At 63.1% G+C, this 25,132-nt stretch overlaps 2 protein-coding genes across 2 annotated transcripts in view; both read right to left on the bottom strand.

Moving 5' to 3' along the window:
• Positions 1-3,922: 3,922 nt before the first annotated feature.
• On the bottom strand, positions 3,923-23,569 carry VAX2 (ventral anterior homeobox 2). The gene is made up of 4 exons (XM_027908433.1): positions 23,477-23,569; positions 22,790-23,053; positions 17,855-18,042; positions 3,923-4,439 (listed from the first exon to the last, which is right to left on the bottom strand). The coding sequence occupies exons 2-4, from the start codon at positions 23,049-23,051 to the stop codon at positions 3,951-3,953; spliced, it is 939 nt and encodes a 312-aa protein (XP_027764234.1). The 5' UTR covers positions 23,052-23,053; positions 23,477-23,569; the 3' UTR covers positions 3,923-3,950.
• LOC114070841 (sialoadhesin-like) overlaps positions 23,219-25,132 on the bottom strand; it is a gene marked incomplete at its 5' end in the record, with an annotated part of 21,292 nt that continues 19,378 nt past the window's right edge. Inside the window, 2 exons of the mRNA XM_027908432.1 lie at positions 23,219-23,630; positions 24,226-24,429. Of these exons, the coding sequence (XP_027764233.1) occupies positions 23,219-23,630; positions 24,226-24,429 (616 nt within the window). The remainder of the gene's footprint in view (positions 23,631-24,225; positions 24,430-25,132) is intronic.

The following is a 25,132-nucleotide window of genomic DNA, read 5'->3' as shown; positions in this document are numbered from 1 at the left end:
TCACGGCGGGGCCGGGCAGGGCGCGCCAGCGCCCCGGGCTTTGTAACCCCCGGCCCGGCCCCTGCCGGTCCCGCCCGCACGGGCGGCCCCGCCCGCGGCCCCGGAGGCACCTGAGGCACCGGCGACACAGGTGGCACCGGCAGCACTGGTGACACAGGCGGCACAAGGGACACCAGTGGCACCGACAGCCCCGTGTTGGCTGTAAACAGCGGGAGGGAGCGGCCACAGCCCCTCACCTGGGGGATTAGGGGTCCCTGGAGGGACTAGGGATAGGGAATGGGATAGGGATAAGGGATAGGGACAGGGCTAAGGAGTAGGGGGACAGGACAGGGAAAAGGGGTGGGAGATAAGAAAAGGGATAGGAATAAGGAATAAGGAATAAGGAATAAGGAATAAGGAATAAGGAATAAGGAATAAGGAATAAGGAATAAGGAATAAGGAATAAGGAATAAGGAATAAGGATAGGGATAAGGGGTAGGGGCAGGGATAAGGGCTAGGAAATGGTTTGGGAATAGGGATATGGCCAGTGATAAGGGTAGGGACAGGGATGGGGATGGGGGTTGGGATAGGGAGAAAGGACGAGGGAAAATGGATAAGGGATAGGGGTAAGGAATAAGGATCGTGACAAGGGACAGGGATAGGGATAAAGGGTAGGGAACGCTATGGGGATAGGGATATGGGTAGAGATAGGGATGGGGAGGGGAACGGAAATGGGAGTAGGGGTGGGGTGGGGACAAGGCTGGGACAGGTGACGGGACAGGGCTGGGGACAGGTGGAGCTCGAGGCAGTGCCAGGGGTAGGGGAGGAGGTAATTTGGGGGGGGTGGGGAGGGCGGGAGCACAGTGGGTGCACCCCCCCAGAGGCAGGGGAGGGCTGGGAGCAGGGCCGGGTTGGCTAAGGATGAGGGGCTGGGGCGTTTGGGGACACTGCTGGGGAAGGGTGGTGCAGGTATCCCCGCGGGGGGGATCCATTCTGGGGGCGTTAGTGGAGGTGTCCCCGGACGGGGGGGATTCAATCTCGGGGGGCTCTGAGGAGAGCAAGACACGGTGGGCTCTGAAATGCCACCTTGGGATGGCACCCACGGGGCTGGGGACACCCACGAGGCTGGGGACACTCCCGAGGCTGGTGGCACCCGGAGCCGGGGGCGAGGGATTCCCAGCCCTGGATCCCAAAGGCGATGGAGGAGGAGGAGGCAGCAGGCAGGACATAACTTTTATTAACCATTGGAAACCATAAGAAACCACATTATTCCTTAAAGTTTTACATCCAGTAGTTGCTGGGATTTTAACCCTCTTTTCCCCCCAATCCCCCCACATTGGAAGAGCCTCTGGAGTGGGATGAACTGGGGGGAACGGTTGTCCCCACGGCCCCCCAGGCCCCCCGGGACAGCTTCGCTTTGGTCGAGCAGCAGCTTTGGATCCGCTTTGGGACCTTTGTGAGAGCAGCATTTGGGTTTCAATCGGCGGAAAGAGCAGCCCGCGGCCTCCCCGCTGTGCTTCCCGCGGATCCCTCGGGATGTGGAGCGGCGGGAGGAGGGTGAGGGAGAGCCACAGGGGCGCTCCGAGCCGGGAAAACACATCAGGGACCCTCCCAAAACCAAACTGGGCTAGGACCAGGTTCGGCTTGGAACAGGGCAAACCAAAGCAAAGCGAGTCCCGGAGGGGGTTTGAGGGCAGAATTCCATGGCCGGGGGGCACGGCTGCCCCTCCGCCCGCTCCCTCCGCACGCCGGGGCCGGGGGGGAGGAGGGTGGGAGCGGTGGGATAAATATAAATTAAGTGACGAGGAGGGGAGGGAGAAGGGTCCCGGCAAGTCCCAAAACTCACACACAGCGTTGGGGTGTCGGAGCACCCCGGGATTCCAGGGAGAAGCACGGAGGTGTTGGCAGCGAGCCGCGGGCTGAGCCGGGGGGCTCGGGGGGGCTCGGGGGGGCTCGGGACCCCCAACCAAACCCTGTCTCTGCTCCTGCCTCAGTTTCCCACCTGCGCTGGGGGTGCCGACCCTCCCCCCCCCGAGCTTCCCTTTAGAGCTCCAAGGGGAGCTAACAATAAATACTGTTCCAGAGAAGGGCTCCATTCTGAGGAAAAAATAAAAATCACCGAAACCTTCTCATAAAATCATTTATTTTAAATATTTCCCTGCAAAACCCTGGGAACGCGCGGGCTGGGAGCTGTGTCCCCGCCAGGGACCGGTCCCGACGGAGCAGTAGCCCGGGGGGGGGACGCTCAGTGTTAATTATCATTGTTAATCGTTAAAGGGCGGCGGGAGGGGGCTGGAGTCCCCGGGTTTGGGGCGCGTGTGGGGCGTGTGGGCCCCCATGGCAGCTCCTGGGCTTGGGGAGGGGGCTCAGGGAGTCCCCCCGATCCTGTCACAGCGCTGTCCCTGCAGGAGGGTGGTGACAGCAGAGCTTCCCGCCGAGGTGGTGACACCGCAGGGTACCTGGAGAGGGAGGTGCCTCCTGCCAAGGTGATGGCACCACAGGGTACCCGGCCAAGGTGGTGGCACCGCAGAGCGTCCTGCCCAGGCCCTGCTCACACCACGGACCTGCCCCAGCAGGTGCCAGAGGGCCCACGCCACCCCTGTCCCCAAGGGCCACCTCATGCAATGCCCCTCTGGTCCTTTGCCCCAGCGGAGCCACATCGTGCCCGAGGCCGGATCCTGCCCCGCGGGAAGCCATCGACACCTCCGGGATCAGGCGCCCGGCTGGGAAGAGGCTGCCCGGGGGGGCTCAGCACCTCTCCGGGATGGACCCTGGGGCTGCCGGGGGTGGGATCGAGGTGTGTGGGGGGTGCTGCAAGGCCAGTGCTCAGGGTGGGGCTCCCTGCAGTGCCCGCGCTGAGCGCTCAGCACCCCACGGTGGGTCTGGGGCTGCTTCAGGCTCCCGACCGTGGCAAAGACCCCCTCGTGGCCCCACCCGACCCAGAGGGGCAGATCCCAATGTCACAACTGTCCACTCTGCCGCGTCCCTCTCGGGGGGATCTCCTTGGGGGTGCCGGTCCCCAGCTCGCCCCAGCCCCCTCGGGGAGGTCGGAGTGGGTCCCTGAGGGGTTTCCAGGGTGGGACGGCCCTAAAGGGCGATGCAGGGCGGTGGTTTGGCTCTGCACAAGCAGAGGAGGAGCCGGGGGTGTCCCACGAGTCGGGGCAGCTGCTTGCTCCGATCGCAGGGACCCCTGGGGGGGGCTGGGGACATCACCCACCCCACCAGATCCCCTGGACCTCCCCCAGCTGTTCCCTCGGAGGACAAGCATCCCATGAGAGCAGCGCCTGGAGCCCGCGGCCACCGGGATGCTGCGAGGAGATCTCAGGCAGGACACACAGCCCTTTGCAGGTGGGGAAACTGAGGCACGACCCTTGTCCTATGCAGGGACACCCCGGCCGGGCGGGGACACAGCCCGGGGCCACCCTGCGCTCTCCCTTTTGGGGTGCCCTCCTGGGGCACCGCAGGCCGCGGGGGGACAGTCCAGGGGGATCAGAGCTCCGCGGTCCCATCCGTAAGAGGCACCGAAGGACCACGGGGCAGCAGCGACCCTCCGACCCCCCTCGAGCTGCTCCTGTCCCGGCACAGACCGCGGGCGGTACCTGGAGCGGGGCTGTGGTGGCAGATCCAGCGGCGTCAGTGAGGGACGGGGCAGCACGGGGGACACGGGACCCCCAGGGACGGCCCGTGTGTGACCGGGGCAGCGCCGGAGCTGCGGGGGGACATCCACGGCTCCAGCGGTGTGTCTGGGGCGGGGGCCAGGCGTGCACGGGCCCCCCCGCGCCTGCACATTCCCACGGGGGACAAACCATCTCCTGCATCCCACGAGCCGAACGGAGCCGGGGCGCGGGGGGCGAGGGGCGGGAGGGGGGGGGGGGGGGGGGGGGGGGGGGGGGGGGGGGGGGGGGGGGGGGGGGGGGGTCGCAGGGGACGCCGTGGGGGGGGGGACGACACCTTTTGACACTCATTTTGATTTAAGAGCTCGGCTTCTTGCTGGATATAGAACTGTCTTTCCTCTCCAGCCGCGTGTAAGGCTCGAACGCTGAAGTGCCCAGTCCGTACGCGCCCGGCAGGTCGTGCAGGCTGCCCAGGAGCGGCCCCCCGAAGCACAGCGGCCCCCCCGGCAGCCGCGGCGAGGAGGACGAGGAGGACGAGGAGGCGAGGGACGGGACCTGCAGGCTGAAGGCTCCCGGGGCCGGGGGGCTGCTCCCGCCGCCCAGCCCGGGGGACGCGGGGCCCGGCGTGGCCAGGCCGGAGCCGTTGCCCGCGGGGCTGGAGATGGGGTTGGAGGCGGGGGACAGGAGGCTGGGGGGGGCCGGCACCGACAGCAGCCGGCCCTGCTCCAGCAGCCGGAGGATGTTGCAGGTGGCGAAGGACTCGGAGGTGGCGGAGGAGCGTTTCTCAGAGTCCCTGCTCTGGTCCTTCTTCTGCTTCGTGCGCCGGTTCTGGAACCAGACCTTGACCTGGGGGAGGGGGAGCGGGAGGACGGGATGGGGAGGGAGCGGGGACAGAAAGGCACGGACGGAAAGAGAGCGCGGGGGGGCCGGGGAGAGAGAGGCGAGAACCAGGAGAGAGCGAGAGATACGAGAAAGAGAGAGAGACGTATTAAAATAAACGCCCAAGCGAGATCCATCCTCCGCCGGGGGAGCTGCGCAGAGCCACCCCCGCCTACCGCTCCCAGGGAAAGCGGAATTCCTGCAGTGCCGGCAGGGAGCGGGACAGGAGTCTGGGATGGGACCCTGGGGATGGGAGCTCAGGAACTGAACTCCTGGGAATGGAAGCCTGGGCATGGGACCCCGGGGATGGGAGCCCAGGGTTGGGAACCCGAGAATGGGATCCCAGGGGCAGGAGCCTGAGGATGCGACCCCACGGACGGGACCCCAGAGATGGGACCCTGGGGACAGGAGCGCAGAGCCCGGGGCTGAGCCCCCCGCGCCGTGCCCAGCTCTGCCCTGTGCTGGTTCTCCCGGGAACGCTGAGCTACGGGATGTGCTGGATTCTCCTCGGAGATGCTCATCAGACTCGAATTTGTGTCCCCCACCCGCATACTCTTCCCTCGCCGGGGCAGGGGGAGGGTCCCCGGCCGTGCTGCGTGAGGGGACAGGGTGGTTCCTGGTGGTCCTGGATCCCCGGGCATGGACCCAGCTGGGGACACCCCCAACCCAATCTGCCTTCGGCCACGGTCAGCAACGAGCCCAGGCTGAGGCCCCGCGGGACCCCCCGCCCCAAAACTGCCGCTGCCTCCCCCGGGTGCCCCAGCCCGCGGCTGCCCCCGCCCCCTGAGCTGGCAGGGCAGCCCCCCCTTCCCTCCCTCCCTGGCAGAGCAGAGGGGTAGGAGAGGCAGAGAGAGAGACAGAGAGAGGCGTGAGGGACGGACAGACGGACGGAGACGGAGGTGAGGGAAGGAGACGGATGGGAAGACACTCGGATTAGAGCGCGGTGGGCGGGGGCGGCACGAGCGGGGCCGAGCCCGAGGCCGGCGGGACCCCGGGGTAAGACACGGCCGGGCTGCGTCCCCCCTGCTCCGGGGCCAGCAGGTCTCGGACCCCTCGGAGTCATCGGAAGCTCGCTGGGGCAGGACAGTCCCTCGGTGGCACGGCCCTCACGCGTCCCCAGCACAATAGAGCCACAGTGCAGAGCTAATGGAGCGTGGGGGTGGAGGAGGTCCCGGCGCCCCGGCCCCTTCCCAGGGACACAACAGAGGAGCTGCCGCCGGCCCGGGCGGCTGGAGGCTGGGGAGGAGCTCCTGGGCCATGGGGGACACCAGGACCGCGGGGCCAGCACCTCCGGGGACCACTGGTGCTGCCAGCCCAGGCCCTACACCCCTTGTCCCACGTGGAAGCTGTCACGGGCATCCCCTGCCCACACGCACCCACTCGCCTCAGCCCGCACAGGGAATGTCCCTCCCTGCCACCAGGGCGGGTGGCATAGCCCGACCGGGTCCCCGGGGCTGATGTCCCCACCACTCCACCCCCATGTCACTCCGTGCTGGCAGTTGGGGTGGGTTTGGGCACAATCCCGTGTCCCTGGGCAGGGTCTGACCCAGAATTACCATCCCACCACCTCCTCGGGCGGGACCTCCTGGAGGTGCTGAATCCTGGGGAGTGCAGACCCCAAACACGCAGGTGGTGGGGACAAACAGCGCCCACAGAGCCCCTCAGACCAGCTCCTCAGGGGCACCTTAACCAAGGTCCAGCACAAACCCGACCAGGAACACACAGCCCTGGCGCTCTCTGCTCCAAACATCCCCCAGGCAGGAAGAGCAGGAGCTCAAAAAAACCCCATCAGTGGGATTATGTCCTTGAGGATGGGCAGGAAGAGCCCATGGATCAGGTCTGGCATCTCCTGGGTGCAGCTGCCCCATCCCTGTGCTGGGGAGATCTGAGATGATGGGATGTGCTGGATCCCACTCTCTGAGGGGCACTTCCAGCCCTGAGCCCCCAACCAGGGGATGCTCCAGAGCCCCCCTGCCACAAGCCCTGCCCAGGGACACCTTTCACCATCCCAGGCTGCTCCAAGCCCTGCCCAGCCTGGCCTTGGACACTTCCAGGGATCCAAGGGCTGCCACAGCTTCTCTGGGCACCCTGTGCCAGGGCCTGCCCACCCTCCCAGCCAGCAATTCCTTCCCAATACCCAGCCTGGCACCAGGGGATCGGTTCCCTCCCTCACTGCTGTCAGAAGAAGCCACCTGAGCAGAGCCACAGCCCCGACACATCAGAGCAGGAGCCACCTGAGCATCCAGGAGGAAGGACCAAATCCCACAGGAAGAAGCAAGTGCAGATGATCCCACTGTGCAGTATCACAGTTGGTGCAGGAAACGGGAACAGCCACGGGGTTTCAGGGAATGCAAGGACTTGGGGACATCAGGTGGGCTCAGCAGGTGTCGGCTGGAAACCCATCAAGGCAGGAGCATGGAGTGACAGTGGAAGGGGGAATGGCTTCCCACTGCCAGAGGGCAGGGAGAGATGGGATATTGGGAAGGAATTGCTGGCTGGGAGGGTGGGCAGGCCCTGGCACAGGTTGCCCAGAGAAGCTGTGGCTGCCCCTGGATCCCTGGGAGTGTCCAAGGCCAGGCTGGAGCACCCTGGGCTGGTGGAAGGTGTCCCTGCCCATGGCAGGGGGTGGGACCGGATGGGATTTAAAGTCCCTTCCAACACAAACCATTCCATGACTCTGTGATGATTCTGACATGGGGTTCCAGTGTGGAAGGGTGGAGGGAAGAGGATCCATTGGGTTCCTCCTTCCCAGTGTTGCTGCTGGGAGCCTGTCCCAGCACCGAGCCCCTTCCCAGCTGGAATATCCTGTGCTCCCAGTCCCGCCACCAGCTCTGGCTGATGGGGTCATGCACCTTCACCAGCAGGCACAGACAGAAACACGTTCTGGGGCCCTCCCTGCCCTCCCTCTGCATCCCACGCTCTCCCAGGAGGTTCTCCCATCCCGCACTCCCCTCGTGGCTGTTCCCTGTGCCCGCCACCCTGCACTGAGTGCTGTCCCCTCGAGGCTGGCCCGGTGACAGGAGCCCTTCCCCGGTGACACGTCAGAGGAGCGGGGCCACGTCTGCCTCGGTGCCTGAAGTTCATCTACAACTTGTCCCTAATTAGTGGCTCCCTGTCCTTTTCACCCTCCATTATGCTCAGCCCCGAGTCCCTCTCGGAGGATGCGGATGAGCTCAGCCAGACGCAGCCCTTGACAGATCCATGAGTAATTCCCCTCCAGCCTCAGCCTCCCTCCTCACCCCCCCAGCTCCTCCTCCTCCTCCTCCCTCACTCTGCTTTCCTTCACAGCCCCCCTCGGCCACCACGGCTTTGCCAAATTGCTCCTGATGAGCTTTTCCTTCCCTAAAAAAAGCAGCTTCCTTGCTTTTCTCGCGCTGGTCCCGCAGCACTGACGCCCTTCCCTTCCCAGTTCAGCCTGGAGGAGCCAGGCAGGACCACGCTGGGACATTCCCGGTGGGCACCTCTCCAGCATCCACGGAGGAGGTGTCACATCCCCCGGGAATATCTTGTTTCCTACCAGAGTGTGGCTGGAAGGAGAGAGAGAGAGAGCAAGGACATCCCTTCCCTAGGAGGATTAATTCCCAGATGTGCCATGCTGGGGACAGCTGGGACATCTGGCTGGGAGGGCACAGGGTGAGGGGTTGCTCCAATCTGGCCTTGGACACTCCCAGGGATCCAGGGGCAGCCACAGCTTCTCTGGGTAACCTGGGCCAGGGCCTGCCCACGCTCCCAGCCAGGAATTCCTTCCCACTTTCCCACCTAAATCTCCATTTCTCCAATCTGAAGCCATTCCCTGTGTGCTGTCCCTCCAGGCCTTGTCCCCAGTCCCTCTCCAGCTCTCCTGGAGCCCCTTTAGGCTCTCAGGTCTCCCTGGAGCTTTCCCTTCTCCAGGATGGCCCTTCCCTGCTCTCCCAGCCTGGCTCCAGAGGGTGCAGGCAACGACCAAGAATGTCAGACCTCACAGCACTTTTTTTGGGAAAAAGCCCTTTGGAAGGTCCAAACCTCAGCCTGGTCATTCTGGGAGAGCCTTCCCAGTGCGTGGTGGGAATCCAGCCGGGACCCCTCCCCGTGTCCCCACAGAGCCCCCCACGCGTGTCCCACCATCCCTGATGTCACCAGCGCATGGGGGGCTTCACCCCCCAAAAGCTGTGTGATCCCATCCCATTCCCAGTTCTGGCAATAGTGTAAATAATAAAATAATAGAAAATTATATATATAGATATACACAATTTTGTTCTACATATTATTTTTATATTCTAATAAATATGTCACAGTCTGTGTATTATATTTTATATTTAATACGTAATGTCTGATGTATGTATTATATAAAATACGTAATGTCTTCCATGTGCTATACTTTTATACAATATATTTTATATTTTACATTTATTTATCACAATGTTGATATTTTTCCTTCTCCCTAAAGCTCCTCCTGGCCCGTTCTGCCCGTTCTCTCTGAGGAGGAGGGCACGGAAAGCTCTGATCACTGCTGGAAAAGCAAATCCTGCAATTCCCTGCACTCCCAACAGTTTTCCTGCAGTGAGAGACTCCACGGGGTCCTGGGTGGCTTGGAAAATGGGATGTGGAGCCCTCGGAGAGCCTGGTGAGGGTCCTTGTGTCCCTCCTGAGCTGTGTCACCTCCTGTGTCCGACTCAGGCAGCCAGAGGCTATTTAATTTAATTTTATTCAATTTTATTTAATTTTATTTAATTTTATTTTGTTTTATTTTGTTTTATTTAAATTTACTTTACTTTTCTATTGTATTCTATTGAATTGTACTGAATTACATTTTAATCTGTTCTACTCTATTTTTATTTTTAAAAATTTTTTATATTTTTATATTTTTTATTTTTAACTTTATTTATTTACTATACTTTATTTTGTTCCCTTCACTGCATTTTGTTTTTTATTTTTATTTACTATATTTTATTTTATTTTGTTCTATTCTATTCACCGTATTTTATTTTTTATTTTCATTTGTTATATTTCATTTTATTTTGTTCTATCCTACTCCATTTTACTTTGGTTTATTCTCTTTTATTTTACTTTCCTTTGGTTTAGCCTGCTCTATTCCTTTTCCTTCAGGAAATTTACTTCCTTTTATTTCCCGTTGTTTTGGTTTTATTTTATTTTATTTTATTTTATTTTATTTTATTTTATTTTATTTTATTTTATTTTATTTTATTTTATTTTATTTTATTTTATTTTATTTTATTTTATTTTATATTTTATTTTCATTTTACCCCCTTGTTACACACCGAGCCCCTGAGATCCCCCCAGATTTCTCCTCCCGCTGCTCTTCCCTCTGCCTGAATCCCCTTCCCTGGACCCACCACCCTCCATCCCATCCTCCCCCGAGCGGGAGGAAGGCGGGGGAGCGTCATCTCACCTGCTCCCTGGCACCTGGAATGTCATCCCAAATGTCCCCGAGCTGGGAATGTCGGAGCTCATCGCGCCGGGGATGTGGCACCGGCCGAGCACACGGACACGGAGATGGATGAGCTCCCAGAGCGGGGCCTTGGGATGGGGTCAGGTCTCCCATGTCCCCCTGAGCCCCCCAATTCCCTGGTGCCGGGCAGGGGGTGGGAGGCAGCGCATGGAGATGGGAACAAACGTGGGAACACGGCCCCGTCCGGAGCCCTTGGCACACCAGGAGCTGCCAGCCCCGCTCCCAGCAGCCCATCCCGTGCCAGCAGCGTGGGTTTCCATGTCTGTCGGCATGGGGATGGAGCCCATGAGGGGTTGGAGCACATGAGGGGGTTGATCCCGGAATCCTGTGCCGTGATCGTGGGGAGCGCTGGAGCCTGGGCCCGCCTGCCCCTTCTGCCCTGTGGGAGTGGGGATGCTGCTCCCTCCCTGCTCCTCCTCAAACACCTCTGAGCTCCAAGGTGAGTGGTTTCCAGGCACTTAATCCCAATGGAGACCCGTCCCCAGCAGGCTGAGCCCCCTGCATGCTCAGGGGATGCAAAGGCAAAGAGTGGGAGCTCCTCATCCCACGGCACTCGGTGATCCCGGGATCTGGGGAGGGTCTGGCTCCAGTAAGCACCTCACACTTCCCTGTCCATCATCCATCCACCATCCATCCATCCATCATCCACCCACTCCAGCCGGGGGGATCAGACAGTGCCCTCCCCTCTTCCCCACTCATGTTTTCCATCCTCCCGTGGGTTGGGCACTGGGATGTGGCTCTGGAGCCAGCACGGTTTGCCAGGGGGATCCCGACGCCCCCATCCCTGCCCACCCCATCCCCGGCAGCGGGAACCCCCCCGGCACGCGCTCCAGCACGGCAGCGCTCCCCAAAACACCGACCACGCTGGGGGTTCGTGGCCGTGTTTATTTTTGGGTGGCCCTGCCCCGGCGCTGACCCCGGCGCTGACCCCGCTGCCGTCACGCGCCCCACGCTCACGTGTGGCCCCCGCAGCCGCCATCCCACGCTATTCCTGGCTCCAGAACGGGGCCATTTCCCTGCGGGATTAGCTCCCCACCGCCATCAGCTGACACCCACCGCGGCGCAGGGCACCCTGGGACCCGGCCTGACACGCTGCCATCATGGCTGGCACCTTCCTCCTCATCATCCTCCTCCTCCTCCCTCCGTTCCCGGTGGGGCTCGGCACATCGTGCAAGCCGGGATCGCTGCCTGAACCCACGGCCTTGGAACGGCTCCGTGAGCCCTCTGCCTCTCCCCGGGGATGGATCCATCCCCTCTGCTCCCCCTCCTGCCCCCCTGGGCCCTGACCCCACCTGGGGACACCCCACTGCACGCCCACCCCACACCCTCTGCCACCGCCCCCAAAAGGCACATTTGGGAACGTGGTTGCAGCCACACCGAGCTCTACCTGCACCGTGGGGACAGACAGGGTGGGAGTTGTCCCCAGTCCACTAGGAGCTGGCTGTGCCCTTGGCCAGGATCTCATCCCAGCCCCTTCCTCTCCCCTGATCCAAAATTCCATCCAAAAATGTCCTGCTTCTACTCCGAAATTCGGGACGTTTTCTACTTCACAGCCGGGAAACCTCTGGGGTCCTCCGGCACCCCTTGGAAATGGAAACTCTGGATGAAGGAGCAGGGAGGGAGGTCAAGTCTGGGGCTGGGCTCTGCAGGCAGGTCTGGTGGGGTGACACGTTCTCCCCCACCCAGCCTGGGCGTCCCAGGGCGAGGTGACCCTGAGGGACCACCCTCGGACACACCGAAATCGGGCAGAGGCAACTGCTGCTCTTGGAGGCACCAGCAAAGCCTGGAGGGTGAATGTGAATTCCCCCATTTCCTGGGGCTTCAGGAAGCCCTGGGATGGGCAGGAGACACCACCCTGGCAGGGACACCCCCCACCCAGGCAGAGGGTGTGGGGGGATGTTCGGGCCTTTGGGGTTCCTGCCCCAGCATCGGGACCAGCTCCAAAACCATCACCAGAGCCAATTCCCACCATTTTTAGGAAAATATGCAAATCCTATGCATTTGGAGGATGTTGAGGAAGCCCTGGAGATCTCCTGAGTCATCGAGAACCGAGTTTTTCCATCACAGATTCTGAAATTGGGGGGTATTTTTGGCTGACAATGCTCAACGCTAAAAATCCCAGTTACTTATTTCCCATTTATTTCCATTGGTCACTTCCCTCGGTGCCAGCTGAGCCTGGGGAGCTGCAGAGCCACTTTGGGGTACCTCATACCCAGCTCCTCCTGGGGCAGCTGTGCCGTGGCAGAGCCCAATGTCCCGGGGGTCCCTTTGTCCCCTCTTTAGGAGTGTTCCCCAATTCCCACCGTGAGGTCGGTGCTCCCGGCCCAAACCCGCTCCCCCAGCTCCCTTTTGGCACCCAAATGCCCCGAAGGTGCATTCCTGAGGATCAGGGGGGCTGTGCCAGCCCCATCCTGCCCCTGTGGGGTCCCGCTGGGAGCCCAGGTTCATTGCCCCCCAGGCAGGGCCCCACGGCCCTGGGGTGACCCCCCCATGTCCCTGCGGTGAGGAGGGGCCAGGATTAGCTGGGCCACGTGGGCTGGTTCTCTCCACAGACGTGCTCTGACGCAGGTTGGCAGGTGGGAAGGGCACCCAGGCGCTCCCGGGGTGGCCCTGGGCATCGCTGGTGGGCAAAGGGACACGGGACCCCCTCCCTGGGCATCGCCGGTGGGCAAAGGGACACGGGACCCCCTCCCTGGGCATCGCCGGTGGGCAAAGGGACACGGGACCCCCTCCCCTCCCGGTGCTGGTAATGCCCGGACCCGACCCGGCAGTCATGCAGCGTTGGGTCACTCAGGCTGCTGTCCCCCACGGCCACCCGTGCCCGAGGTTTTGGCGGCAGGACACTGTCCCCAGATCCTGTTCCCACGTCCCTCAGAGTATCCCAGAGCCCTCGGGGAGGTGGGTCAGAGAACGGCTCCAGGGAAACAGGGAGGGTTTCTGCTCCATGGGCCAGCCCAGCCCCTCTGGAAAAACACCCGCCAGGAGACAAGGGAGAGAGGGATGGAGGGATGGATGGAGGGATGGATGGAGGGATGGATGGAGGGATGGATGGAGGAATAGATGGAGGCCTCCACAGAAATCAAAGACTGAATCACAGAATCCCAAACTGGTTTGGGTTGGAAGGAACCTTAAAGCTCTTGTTCCACGGGCAGGGACACCTTCCACTAGCTCAGGTTGCTCCAACCTGGCCTTGGACAATTCCAGGGATCCAGGGGCAGCCACAGCTTCTCTGCCCAACCTGTGCCAGGGCTTCCCTGCTCCTCTCCCCAGGAGAGGAATCCTGTGCCAGCACCACCCCCTGCTCCCTTATCCTCTCGCTGCGGGGACTGAGAGTTGTTAACCTGAGGTGAGATTAATTTTTAACAGCATCATCTTAATTGCCAGGCTATAAGTAGACCCTCCCACCCCTCCTCTGCCTCAGCTGCTCCTCACACACGTTGGGGGTCACAGGATGCTCCGGGGGGTGCTGGGGCAGCGATGGAGCTGCAGGAGCCCAAACCTCCACCAGGACGGCCCAGGAGATTGTCCCCAGGAAGGTCTGGGTGGAGCCCATCCTAGCCAGGGAAACTCCAGGGGAGTCCCATGGACGTACAGCCAGGCAGGCAGGAATCATGGAATCACTGAATCATTCACCTTGGAAAAGCCCTCTGAGGTCACCGGGTCCAGCATTCCCCCAGCGCTGCCAAGGCCACCACTAACCTGTGTCCCCAAGTGCCACCTCCACAGGGCTGTTAAATCCCTCCAGGAGTGGGGACCCCACCACTGACCTGGGCAGCTGTGCCAGGGCTGGACAGCCCTTTGCAGCAAGGAGTTTTCCCAATATCCAACCTCAGCTTTTCCTGGAAATGCCCCACTGATCCCTGCACGCTCTGTGCCCCATCCCAGAATTTCCCAGGAGTTCCCAGCACTGCTCCCGAGCATCGTCTCCTCGAGCGGGTCCAGCCCTGTCCAACCCCAAGCTGCAGCCCTTGGGAAGGGAGGAGCCGTCTCCTGGCACCGGGACAAGGCTCAGAGCCGGTCCTTGTCCGGTGTCTGAGGTGTCCCAGCCCTGTCTCCGCTCTAAGGAGGGCAGGGAGAGCTGGAAAATGCACCGGGTCACTTGAACCTGAGCCTGGCTTTGAACTCCTGACCCAGAGAGCAAATCCCCTCAGCCAGTCCATCCCATCCCTCCTGACGAGGGATTTGTGGGAATTATCCCCCTCTGCCATCCCCCCGGGGTCCTTCTGCCTGCCCCGCCTGGCGCTTTCGATCCCTTAATGACACTAAGAAGGGGCACTTTTCCCCCGATGGTCGGAGAAAGCTGGGTGAGGGGACACACGGACACGGCTGCGCTCTGGATTTGGGATGGGCTGGGGCAGCCCCGCCCCGCTCATCCCAGGGACCCGAGGGCTCGCCAGGAATGCAGCCACCACCGGCACCTCCACATCTCCAGGAAAATATTCTCCGGGTTAATTAAACCCGTGTAACGCTGATCCTGTCCATGGATTAATTAGGAAAAGCACAGAGGCCGTTGGGAGAACAGGTACAGGCATCCCTGGAGGGAGGAGGTGAATTCCCTGGGCAAGCAGAAGCATCCTGGCCTGAGCACGAGTGGCTCCGAAATTCCCTCCCTCTCCCTGGATGATCCTCCCCTCCCCCTTGGGTGATTCCTGTCTCCCTTGGGTGACTTCCCCTCTCCCCTGGCTGATCCCTCCTCTCCTCTGAGCAATTCCCCCTCTCCTGGGATGATCCTCCCTCACTTCTGGGTGATTCCTGCCTCCCCTGGGTGATCCCCTTCTCCTCTGGCTGATCCTCCCCTCTCCCCTGGGTGATCCCCTTCTCCTCTGGCTGATCCCCCTCTCCCCCGGGTGATCCTCCCCTCTCCCCTGGGTGATCTCCCTCTCCCCTGGGTGATCCCACTCTCTCCCTGGCTGATTCCTCCACCCTGGGGGTGGATCCAGATCCAAGAAAGCCGGAATCCCCTCCTTCCCATCCCGTCCCGGCTCCCCTGCACGGGCAGTGAGATCCTCCTGCCTCGAACCCTGTGGAACAGCAGGATCAGGGCCCAGGGAAGTGAAGTGAGAGCCCAAAAAGCCCCTTCCCTGGCAGGGTGTCTCGGGATGCTGCCGGGAGTGCTCGGCTGCCGCTCTCCAGCTGCGCTGCCATCGCGTCTCTTCCCATCTCATCACAGGGTTTGCAGCGCTCCCTTCTCACAGGGATGAATCATTCCGTGCCCCTCAAACATTCCCAGGCACAAAACCCCCATCCCTGGTGGCCTCTTCCTTCGTCCCTCCCGTGCTGGGACACAGGCGGGTCCCATCTCATCCAGGGGTCCCGGCACAGAGAGAAACCAGGAGGGGGTTCCTGACCTTGGAATCAAAATATAACCCAGTGAGGGGCTGGAAAGGATCCATCCTGCTCTCCCAACCTCCAGTGCCAACGAAAAACCAGCCATGAGGCGCTGCTGGTTGGGACCCTCCACCAAAACACCTGATCAATTAATTAAGCCATTAAATCATGAGCGGCCCTAAATCCCAGGAGCTCCTCGGGGATAACACCGGGAGGGAAATCAGCAGAAGTACCCAAAACACTCAGATTGCTGCAAAAGATGGATTTATCCCTGTCTGGTGGGTGAGCTGGGTGGGGCAGGAGGGGCTGGTGGCGACCATCCCTCTCCAGGCCACATCCAGAAGGGATCAGCCCCCTCCAGACCCAAGGGATCTTGGAAAACTTGGCCACTCGGCTCTTGGAATGCCTGGGGAAACCTGCCGGCCAGAAACAGCCAGGGACTATGGGGGGAGGACACCTGAGTGTGCAGAGAGCCTGACCCCATCCCCGGGGGGGCTGCACTGCACTGAGGGAGAGGAGGAGGGAGCCGGGCAGGGAGCCTGGAATGAGGATCCCTGGGGATGGCAGTGGCTGGGGAGGGACTGGCAGCCGGGGGGAGCCGGGAAGGTACAACTGGGAACTTGCTGCAGGGCAGGAAATGGTGTGAAAAGCACAGAAAGGGATTAAGAAAGACAGAGCTGAAGGAGAAAAGAGGGTGCGGGAAGGAGGGAGGGGAGGAGGCAGCGCCGGCCCACGGAGGGGGGGAGTGTTTCTCACCGGGGGATGAAGGCAGCAATGAGGCACCAAACAGCGGGAAAGGACAGGGATTCAGTCCCTGTGGAGAGGCTGCACCCTCCCAGCTCCGGGTTGTGGCAGCCAGTCCCCTGCCCGTGTCCCTTGGCCCTCCATGGCACGGGGACAAAGCTCTTCCCCTCGTGGCACGGCCAAGCCCACCTGTGTCCATCCCAGCTCCATGGAGCTGGCACTGGGACCCTGGGAAGAGGGACCCCAGGAAGAGGGACCCCACGTCAGCTGCCCATGCCAGGGAGACAAAGCCCTTTCCCTGGCATGGCACGGCCAAGCCACCTGTGTCACTCCCAGCTCTGTGGAGGTGACACTGGGACCCTGGGAAGAGGGACCCCCCTGCAGCTCCCAGATCACTGGGATGCTTTGCTCCTATTCCACAGTCCCTGTTGACTTTGTGGAAGTGACACTGGGATCCCTGGAGAGGGACCTCAAGAAGAGGGACCCCAAGAAGACGCTGCCCATGCCAGGGAGACAAAGCTCTTCCCGCAGCGTGGCATGGCCAAGGCAACCTGTGACCCTCCCTGCTCCATGGAGGTGACACTGGGAGCCTGGGAAGAGAGATCCTGGGAAAAGGGACCCCAGAAAGAGCGACTCCAGGAAGAGGGACCCCTCACCAGCTGCCTGTGTTGGGGAGACAAAGCTCTTCCCTTGGCATGGCGCGGCCAAGCCCACCCATGTCAATCCCAGCTCTGTGGAGGTGACACCGGCATTCCGGGAAGAGGGATCCCAGGAAGCTGGGACACTCTGCTCCTAACCATGGCACAGCCACCAAAAAATCCTCCCGCTCCAAATCCTCTTCCTTACCAAAACACCACGCATCCAGTGCCAGAACACCACACAGCGGCACAGTCCCCCCAAAACCAGCCCCCTCGACACACAGCGGGAGCCTGCAGCCATGGGCTTGGCTGCTGACACCCGGGCTGGGTTTGTTCCACAAAAGGGTTGGAAAAATTGGAATTATTGCCCGTGTGAATTGGTGGAACTGTGTCACCGTCTCCCGCTGCGCCGGACTGGGCAGGGAAGGGGCGGGCCTGGCTGTTCTGCACTGCAGTATTGTTGTTGTTGTTATTATTAATATTATTTAATTTAATTAATTAATTATTAGTGTTATTTTGTTATAAGTTCCTAAGCCAAAGCCACCCCAGCCCCACCGGATGCACCACCCTCGGCACGGCACGGCCTCTCCCGCTCCGCTCGCCCGCATCTCCCCACACCACAGCAGGGGAAAACTGGGAAAACCCCTCCCCATCACCGAAGATCTGCACAGGGAGGTGATGGAGAAGAGATGCCAGGCCACTGTTCCACAGGGAAAAGCCCCAGTGGATCCCCATCCTGCTGGGATTGGGGAGCGGCGGGTGCAGGGTCTGTGTGGGACCCACTGGCTCGGACACAGCCAGACCCCCACGGCACCCACGACGTCCCACCCCACTGTGGGGGCTGCCTGAGGACCTCAGCTCCCCACTGACACCCTCCTGCTCTTTCCTCTTCCCACTTTCATAGGATCATGGAATGGTTTGGGTTGGAAGGGCCCTTGAAGCCCGTCCAGCTCCATCCAGCTCCACCTTCCAGCAGCCCAGGCGGATCCAAGCCCTGTCCAACCTGGCCTTGACCCTCTGCCAGAGCCCCTGGGGTGTTCCTGCCTGTTGGGGGGTCCCTGCAGACCCCCCCCCCGAGCTGCCCCTCGTGTCCCCACCCCTAAACCAGCCAATCCTTGGGCTCGGGAGAACGAGATGGAGGAAAACCATCCCCCTGGAGCAGCACAGCGTCCCCCCATCCCTCCCCCAAACTCCAGCTCCCCCTGGGAGCCCCCCAGCCTTACCTGGGTCTCGGAGAGGTTGAGCTGCCGCGCTAACTCCGTCCTCTCCCTGCCCACCACGTACTGGCAGCGCTGGAATTCCAGCTCCAGGCGGTAGAGCTGCTCCGCCGTGAAGGACGTCCGAGTGCGCTTGGGCCGGTCCAGGTCCAGCCCCTTGGGCAGCACAATCTCCCGGATCGTCCCTTTGGCATCTGCGGGGGCAGCGGGAAAAGCCGTCAGGAAAAACCTCTGCGGGAACTGGTGGAACTGGTCCAAAAAAAGCCCAGTGGCTGGGAGAGGAAAAGTTAATTAAACTGAATTAAAGACCGGCTGCATCGTCAGGCCTGGTGCCGCCCCGAGTGTCGGGGCTGGACGCAGAATATCCATGAAAATCCCACAAGCTGGAGCTGAACAGGCACCACCCCATGGTTTGGTTCTCCCCTCTGGCACCAAACGCTGCAAGTTTATAAATATCCAGGGAACGACAACAAATCTCCATAAATTATGGGTTTTTTAGACATAAATAGAAATCCTAAAGTTTTTCAGGGAAACAGAACGTTTCATTCCAGAAATAACAGCTGGGAAAGCCAGGAGCAAAAAGCAGATTTATACCAGGGAAGAACTCGAATTGAAGGTTTGTTTAATTAAAAATATATGTTATTTTTTGTTTCTGTCCTTCCTCGGGAATATTGGAAAAAATTACCTCTATTACAACTCCCTTCTCTCCAGAATTATTCTCACTGAAGGAATGTTCCCTTGGAAAGCAGCAGCTCCCATTTTGGGGCAGTTTGCTATTAAAGGGCCATTTCGGAAGTGCTGTGGCCCCGAGCTGTTCCAGCAGCGAATTCTACAAGGCTGGGAAAGGTTGAGACTGTCCAGGGAAACAAAAGCCGGAGGGTTTAACTCCCCCTTCGGCTCCATCCACGCCGTGGGATGTGGCTCGTGGCCCTCCCGAAGGAGCCGCTGTGGCTTTACTTCCCACCGGCAAAGGACCAGCTCTCCCAAAAAACCCACAGAGTGCCAGGAGCCTGGCCCAGCTCCGAGGGCTGCGCCGTGGCACTCGTGGTGCTCCCAGCTGTGGCACCAGGAATCAACAGGAGCCTTGGAAATCACCCGCTGGGTCCTGCCAGACCCCAAACCCCCCGTGCTGACCCTCCCTGAGCTCCAGTAACACCAGTGCCAAACTGGTTTGGGTGAGCCCTGACCACAGAGCTCCCTGTGTCTGCCCAGTGCCTTTCCCAGCCATGGAAGTCTCTCCAGGGAAGCAGCCCCATGCCAGGCCCTGATTTTGGGGTGCTGGTTTCCAAGGCTGGAGGGTCCCCAGCAGCCCTGGCTGGAGGTCAGTGACCTTCCCTCCCTCCGGCTGAGTCAGACGGGAAGGGATTAGAAAAGTGCTGGGGTAGGGAGCGGGAAAACAGCCAGGAGAAGCCTGGGAAGGGGTGACGGAGAGGGGATGGGCACAGCAGAGCTCGGGTGGGGACAGTGGAGCTGGGATAGGGACGGCAGAGCGGGGATGAGGATGGAAGAGATGGGATAGGGATGACGGAGCTGGGATGGGAATGGTGGAGCTGAAATGGGGATGGTGGAACCGGCATAGCGTTGGCAGAGCCTGGGATGGGGGCAAAGGAACTGGTGTGGGGGTGGTGGATCTGGCATGGGGATAGTGGGAGTGGGGAGCAGGCACAGATTTGGGAGAGACCGCGCTCCCGAAGCCATTTTCCCACCACGTCCAGAGGTGTCATCCCGGCAGGGCCGCGCTGGCTCCAAAGGAGCCACTGGGGCCTGGGGACGACCAGGGTGGGAGGGAGATGGTCTGGTGGGATCAGATCCACAACCTACACCCCACAGGTGGGCATGGGGAAGTGGGAAAGGAAAGGGGTTGTAGGTGGATCAGCGGCTTTTCCGGTGGGATCGGGCCACCGGCCCGGGAACCATTTTGTGAGGGGAGAGCGGTGGCAGAGACGATGCCCAGCCCACGTCCGCACGCCCGTGCCCATGCCCGTGCCCACGCCGGGGCCGCAGCACAACAACAGCCGGGGCTGGTGGCTCGGAGCGCAGCTGCAGCTCTGCCCCCCGCCCTCGCCGCGCCGCCATCGCTCGGGCATTATTTATTGTTATCCCCCCGGCAGCTGGGCCGGGGCGGGGGGAGCAGAACTGCGAGGGGGGGAAGGAAGGGAAGGGGCACAGCCCACGGTACCAGCTCGGCACAGGAGAGGCAAACCCTTCGCCCCCAGAACCCTCGCACCCCGAAAACCTGCTGGGCACCACAGACCTTCCCCGTTGCGGGTTTTGGGGGCCCACAGCCATCCCCCTGTGCCAGGAAGGGCACAGCACCACCCTGCCTGTGGGACCCGCTCTGGAAAGCCTTCCCCATCAGCTGCTGAATCCTGGACCCCAACACCCTCCAGGTCCTGCCATGGCTGCCTGGGGGGTTCCTGCAGCCCCTGGCCTCGCCAGCGGGGCCCTGGTGGCACATCCTGCTCCTGGGGACTGGGATACACCTGACAGCAGCAGACCCGGGACAAGGTCTGGGACTGAAATCCCCCAAAAGAGCACAGGACACCCGTGTACACAGGGCACACCTCTCCCTGGCACAGGGACATGCCACATGCACCCATATCCACTGGGACACCTCTCCCTGGCACAGGGACACCTCAACCTGGCACAGGGACATTTCATGAACACCCATGTGGGCACAGGGCCACCTCTCTCTGGTAGAGGGAGATCCCACACACCCCGCTGTGCATGAGGATTTTTGCATCAACACAGCTGCCAGGACATTTTGGGGCTCCCACTCACCCTGCCAGCCCCTCAACACATCTTTCCAGTCCCTCTCCGTGCCATGGGGTGGCCATGGTGGCACCTCGAGACACGCTGAGGGGCACAGAAACCCGTAGCCCTTCTTAGTGCACCCCACATACCCACGGGGTCCCGCCCTGTGGTCTGCGACCCCCGGGCCCAGCGCCAGGGCAGCCCCGGGAGGTGACCGGGAGGAAGAGGGGGAACACCCCGGCTTGTGCCCCCCACCCTGCCCAGCCGCCCCCGGGGCTGCAGCGGCCGCGCTGGCAGCGGGAGCGGCCCCGGCGCTGCCCGGCTCTCTCCGCCGCAGAGCCCTTAGCCCGGCTATCCCCGGGAAAAGAGACCCGCGGGCGGCCGGGACCCACCGGCCCCACGAGACCGGGATGTCTGGGAGGCGAAACAGCCCCGTCCCCGGTACTGAGCTGTGCCAGGGAGAGGACCGAGACCCCGAGAGGGGGGCTGCCCAGGACCCCCGTCCTCAGCGAAGGCACCGCGGGCGAATACCGGGGCTGGAGCGGCGTGGGCGGCAGCTCCGCGGCAGCCGCCCCACACAGGGGCCGGGGCTGGCGAGGGGCGACGCGGCCCCGTCCCCGGGGCTGGCGGCGAGGGCGGAATTAAAAATACTGCAAAGTACGTTTAAAAAAAAATATAAAAATAAACATTTTAACCTCCCACTTTGCATAAACCCGACCTGGAGCTCTGCCCGGGCCTGGCCGATGCTCGGCCCTGACCCTGCCCGGCTGAGGGACCCCGGCCAGGTTCGGGCGGGGACCGGCGGGCCCGTGGCCCCACACACCGGTTGTCCCTGCTACGTCCCCCCCCGCTTCATTTCGGCTCCGTTCTCGGTTATTTGCGGCGATTCTCCCCGCCACCATTTTGTCCGCACCGTGGCGGCTGCAGCAAGATGGTGAGACCGAGCGCTACCGGGTGAGGGTCCCCGGGGTCGGGGTCAGCGGGGACCCTGCCCCTGGCCTGGGCACCGATCCCCGCCCCGCTCCCAACCCCGGGACCGTCGGGGCGGCCTCGGTAGGACTGAAACCGGCGGAGGAGAAGTCTGACCCCGGCCTGACCCCGGCGGGAACGGCGGCGGCCCCGCTCAGCGACCCCCAGGACGCGGGGATACCCCGGGCGGGACCCCCGGGCTCGGCCCACGAGCGCTGCCCGCTGCCCCGCCGAGGTGCCTGGGGAGGGCTCGGACTGCGACAGCCGGGCTGTCAGTGAAAGGCACCCATCGCGACAGCCGGGAAGAGGCTCCGGAGAGCGGCGGGGCCGTTTGCCGGGATGCCCGGCCCGGGATGGCGATCGAACGGGTCTCGGCTCCGGTCCCCACCGCCCCCGGGGCGGTGAGGAGGGAGGTCACGGCCGCTGCTCCGGTCCACGCCGTCCTGCCCGAGCGCTGGGCTGGGGACCGGGAGGCCTCAGCCCTGATGGCCGAGCGGCCGCCGAGCTGCTCCGGGCTCCGGGAGCCGCAGAGGGAGCGGGGGGACCGCTGAGCATCCCCGGAGCCGCGGGAGCCCCGAGCCGAGGGGCGCTCGGTCCCCGCCCGCCTGCCGCAGCCGCACCGAGGCACCCCAAACTTCTCGGGGTTCGCCACAAGGCAAACTGGCCCCGGCGAGCCCCGGGCCGGCGGGGACTGAGTGCGGACGACAGGGCGGGATCCGGGATGTGGGATGCGGAACGCGGCGACTCCGGGTCCCGCCGTGCCCCAGCCCCGGCCGACCCGGGGATATCGTAAAGGGAAAAAAAAAAAAAAATATCCCCCCCTCGCCCGCCGCCGCTACGTGACGCTTTTCTCCTGCGACATCGCTTCAAACGCGATGCTGTCCCCCCTCTCCCGCCGCCCGCGCGTCCCCGCGGGGCTCGGCCGGCCCGGGGGTCCGTGACCCCTCGGCTGTTCCCCCGGATCCCGCCGGGCACGCAAGGCTCCGCTCGGAGCCCGCTCCCGGCGGAGCAGGGCTGGGGCAGCGGGCCCGGTCCGTGCTGCACGGAGCGGAGCCGGGGGAATCGGCGGGGCCGGGAGATCGGAGCACGCAGCCGGGCAGCGCCCGGGAGCGCCCGGGATGCGCTGGAAGCGGTGCCGGGGATTCCCCATACTCGGAGCGGGAACTCCCGGAGGGGGAAACGGGGAGCGGTGGCCGGGAGCGGGGACCCTGCCCGTACCTCGCACCAGGATGCGGCGGCAGTAATCCGCCTCGCCGGTCCCCGACGGGCTCTCGGTGTCCGGGGCGCACTCCTTGGAGGAGCCGGGGCTGACCGCCGACGTTCCGGGGATGTCCTTGAAGCCGCCGCCGCCTCCGCCGCCGCCACGCAGGGCGCTCTCCAGCTCCGCCCGGGTCGGCGCCTTCTCCCGGGCCCGCCCGGTGGCTGCGGGCTCGGCCAGCAGCACGGGGCTCCCGCCGGGCTCGGCCCCTCCATCGCTCATTCCTGCGGGCGCCGCGGCGGGATCAAACATCAGGAGGGAGAGAGAGAGACGGGGAGAGGGAGACAGGAGGCAAGACTAGGCGGGGGGGATGGGAGGGAGCCCCCCCTTCCCCAAACCCCTTCCCCTCCCCGCCCCTCCACGGCCCCCCCGGGGCTCGGCGCCCCAGCTCACCCCCATGGCCGGGACCGCCGGGGGCCGTCGCCTCCCGCCTCTCGCCCGCTCCCACCCGGGGGGACGGCATTTAAAGCGCGCCCCCCTCCCCGCTCCACCGGCCGGGGGTGGTACCGCGGTGGGGAGGGTGGCGGGGACCCATCGGGGTGTCCCGAGAGGGTGCGAGGGGGGAAAAAGGAGTTTAGAACTTTGACAGGAGGCTGAGCCCCCCCCCCCACCCCTCGCCCCCTCCCCAGCTCCACCTCCCGCGGCACCTCGCTCCGGGCAAACTTCAGGCGCTCCGGCCGCAGCCGCTGCCCTTCCATGGGGCGCCGGTCCCGGTGCGGGTCCCGGTCCCGATCCCGGTCCCGGCGGGAAGCGGCGGGAGCGGGCGACCGAGCCGCCAGTGCCCGTGCTCGCCGCGTTGCGCTGGGATTCGCGTGCGGGGAAATCAATACCGGGAGATGGGGGGGATGATTTTAGGGGGAGTGGGGAGCGGGAGGGGAAGGGGAGGCCGAGGGGAGGGAGCTGCGGAGGAAGCGGCCGGGGGTGGGACCGGGGAAGAAGCCGGGTCCTTATTCCTCCGGCCCGGCCCTCCCCCGCCGCCGCGCTCGGCTGCGCATCCCCGGCCGCCGCCGGAGCCGGGAGCGGGCGGCAGAGCCCCCGCCGCGCCGGGGAGCGGCCGAGGGGGGAGGAAAGGGTCGCTTTTAAATTAACAGCCCGGTACAGACGCAATTTCCTGCTCTCCCGTTCCGTGACACCGATTGGTAAACAAAGAGCCCCGGGAGCGGCAGTTGCCCGACCGCGGCGGCCGCTGCGGCTCCCGCGGCGGGGGTGCCGCCTTCCCAGGGGGCTCAGCCACGGGGACCCCCGCCGGGCCGGGGAAGGGCCAGTCGAGGTGTAAACGAATAAAAAATATCCCCCTCCGCTCTGCCCCTCCCCGGGCCGGGCGGGGGCTCGGAGGGTTCCGTTCCCTCTTCCCCACGGTGCCCCGCAACCCGGTAGTCCGAGGGTGCCCAGTTACGCCACCGCCTCCCCGGGATGGGGCTGCGGGGGAGCCCCGGAATCCCCGCTGAGCGGCACAGCCGCTCCCGACAGGGGCGGCGACACCGACACCGGGACCGGGGAAGGCGGCTCCCGGTGCCCGGCTGGGGCTGACGGACCCTGGCGGGGGACGAGGGGGTTCCCGGGCACTCCCTCGCCTCGGGGGGCTCCGTTTCGCAGCTCTCTGTAACGGGGCAAAACCCGGCGGAAAAGCGGTGGCGATGAGTCCCCGGAGCAGGGGGGGGCGGCCCCCTCCCTCCCCGTTACCCCCCCGGATCCCCTGAAACGGAAACCGTTGCAATGCTGGTGGATTAAAAATCAGTAAATTAACTGTTAAGCCAAGCGCCCCTGAGAATTCGCACCCCCCGACACCCGGCCGCTCCCCGCCGCTCCCGCAGCCCGGCACTGGGCACCGCTCGGGGTGGAGGGGCCCGCCGGGGTCTGGGCCCGGCCCGGTGCACCGAGAAAGAGCCCGACCGAGACGGGCAGTGCCCAGTTCGGGAGTCTGCCAGCGCCCGGGAATTCGAGGCCTTGGGCTGGCGTGGGACACGAGTGTCCGTGGCTGTGGCGGCCTGTGCCCGTCCCTGGAACAACCGAAGCAGCGTGGAGCGGGGGAAAACAGATTAGGGGCAAAAATAAAATAAAAAGGAAAAATAAAGTCATAGGAATAAAGGAAGTAAGAGGAAAGGAATAATATAAAAAGGGGGGGGGGGAACGAAAGGAAAAAAAGTAAACGAAAAAGGCCGAGCGGGGAGCGCGCGGGGAGCCGGGCCGTGGAGGACGGGCCCTGCCGAGAACCAGTAGCCCTGGCCCGCACTCCCGGTTCTGCGGGGCCCAGAGGGGCGAGAGAGGGGCGGCGGGACGGGACCACCGGTTCGGGGTAGGTT

This window comes from Empidonax traillii, unplaced genomic scaffold (assembly GCF_003031625.1).
Source record: "Empidonax traillii isolate 1590-97213 ecotype Southwest subspecies unplaced genomic scaffold, ASM303162v1 scaffold1710:size70786, whole genome shotgun sequence".
NCBI classification, from domain to species: domain Eukaryota; kingdom Metazoa; phylum Chordata; class Aves; order Passeriformes; family Tyrannidae; genus Empidonax; species Empidonax traillii.
This window is presented reverse-complemented; position numbering and strand designations above follow the sequence as displayed.

What these genes read in the sequence shown, in the direction of transcription:
- VAX2 (XM_027908433.1), bottom strand. Translation starts at nt 23,051, where the DNA reads ATGAGCGATGGAGGGGCCGAGCCCGGCGGGAGCCCCGTGCTGCTGGCC. An exon ending in CCGCCGCATCCTGGTGCGAG is followed by an intron (nt 18,043 to 22,789) that starts GTACGGGCAGGG and finishes CTGCCCCCGCAG; the next exon opens with ATGCCAAAGGGACGATCCGG. An exon ending in TCAACCTCTCCGAGACCCAG is followed by an intron (nt 4,440 to 17,854) that starts GTAAGGCTGGGG and finishes CCCCTCCCCCAG; the next exon opens with GTCAAGGTCTGGTTCCAGAA.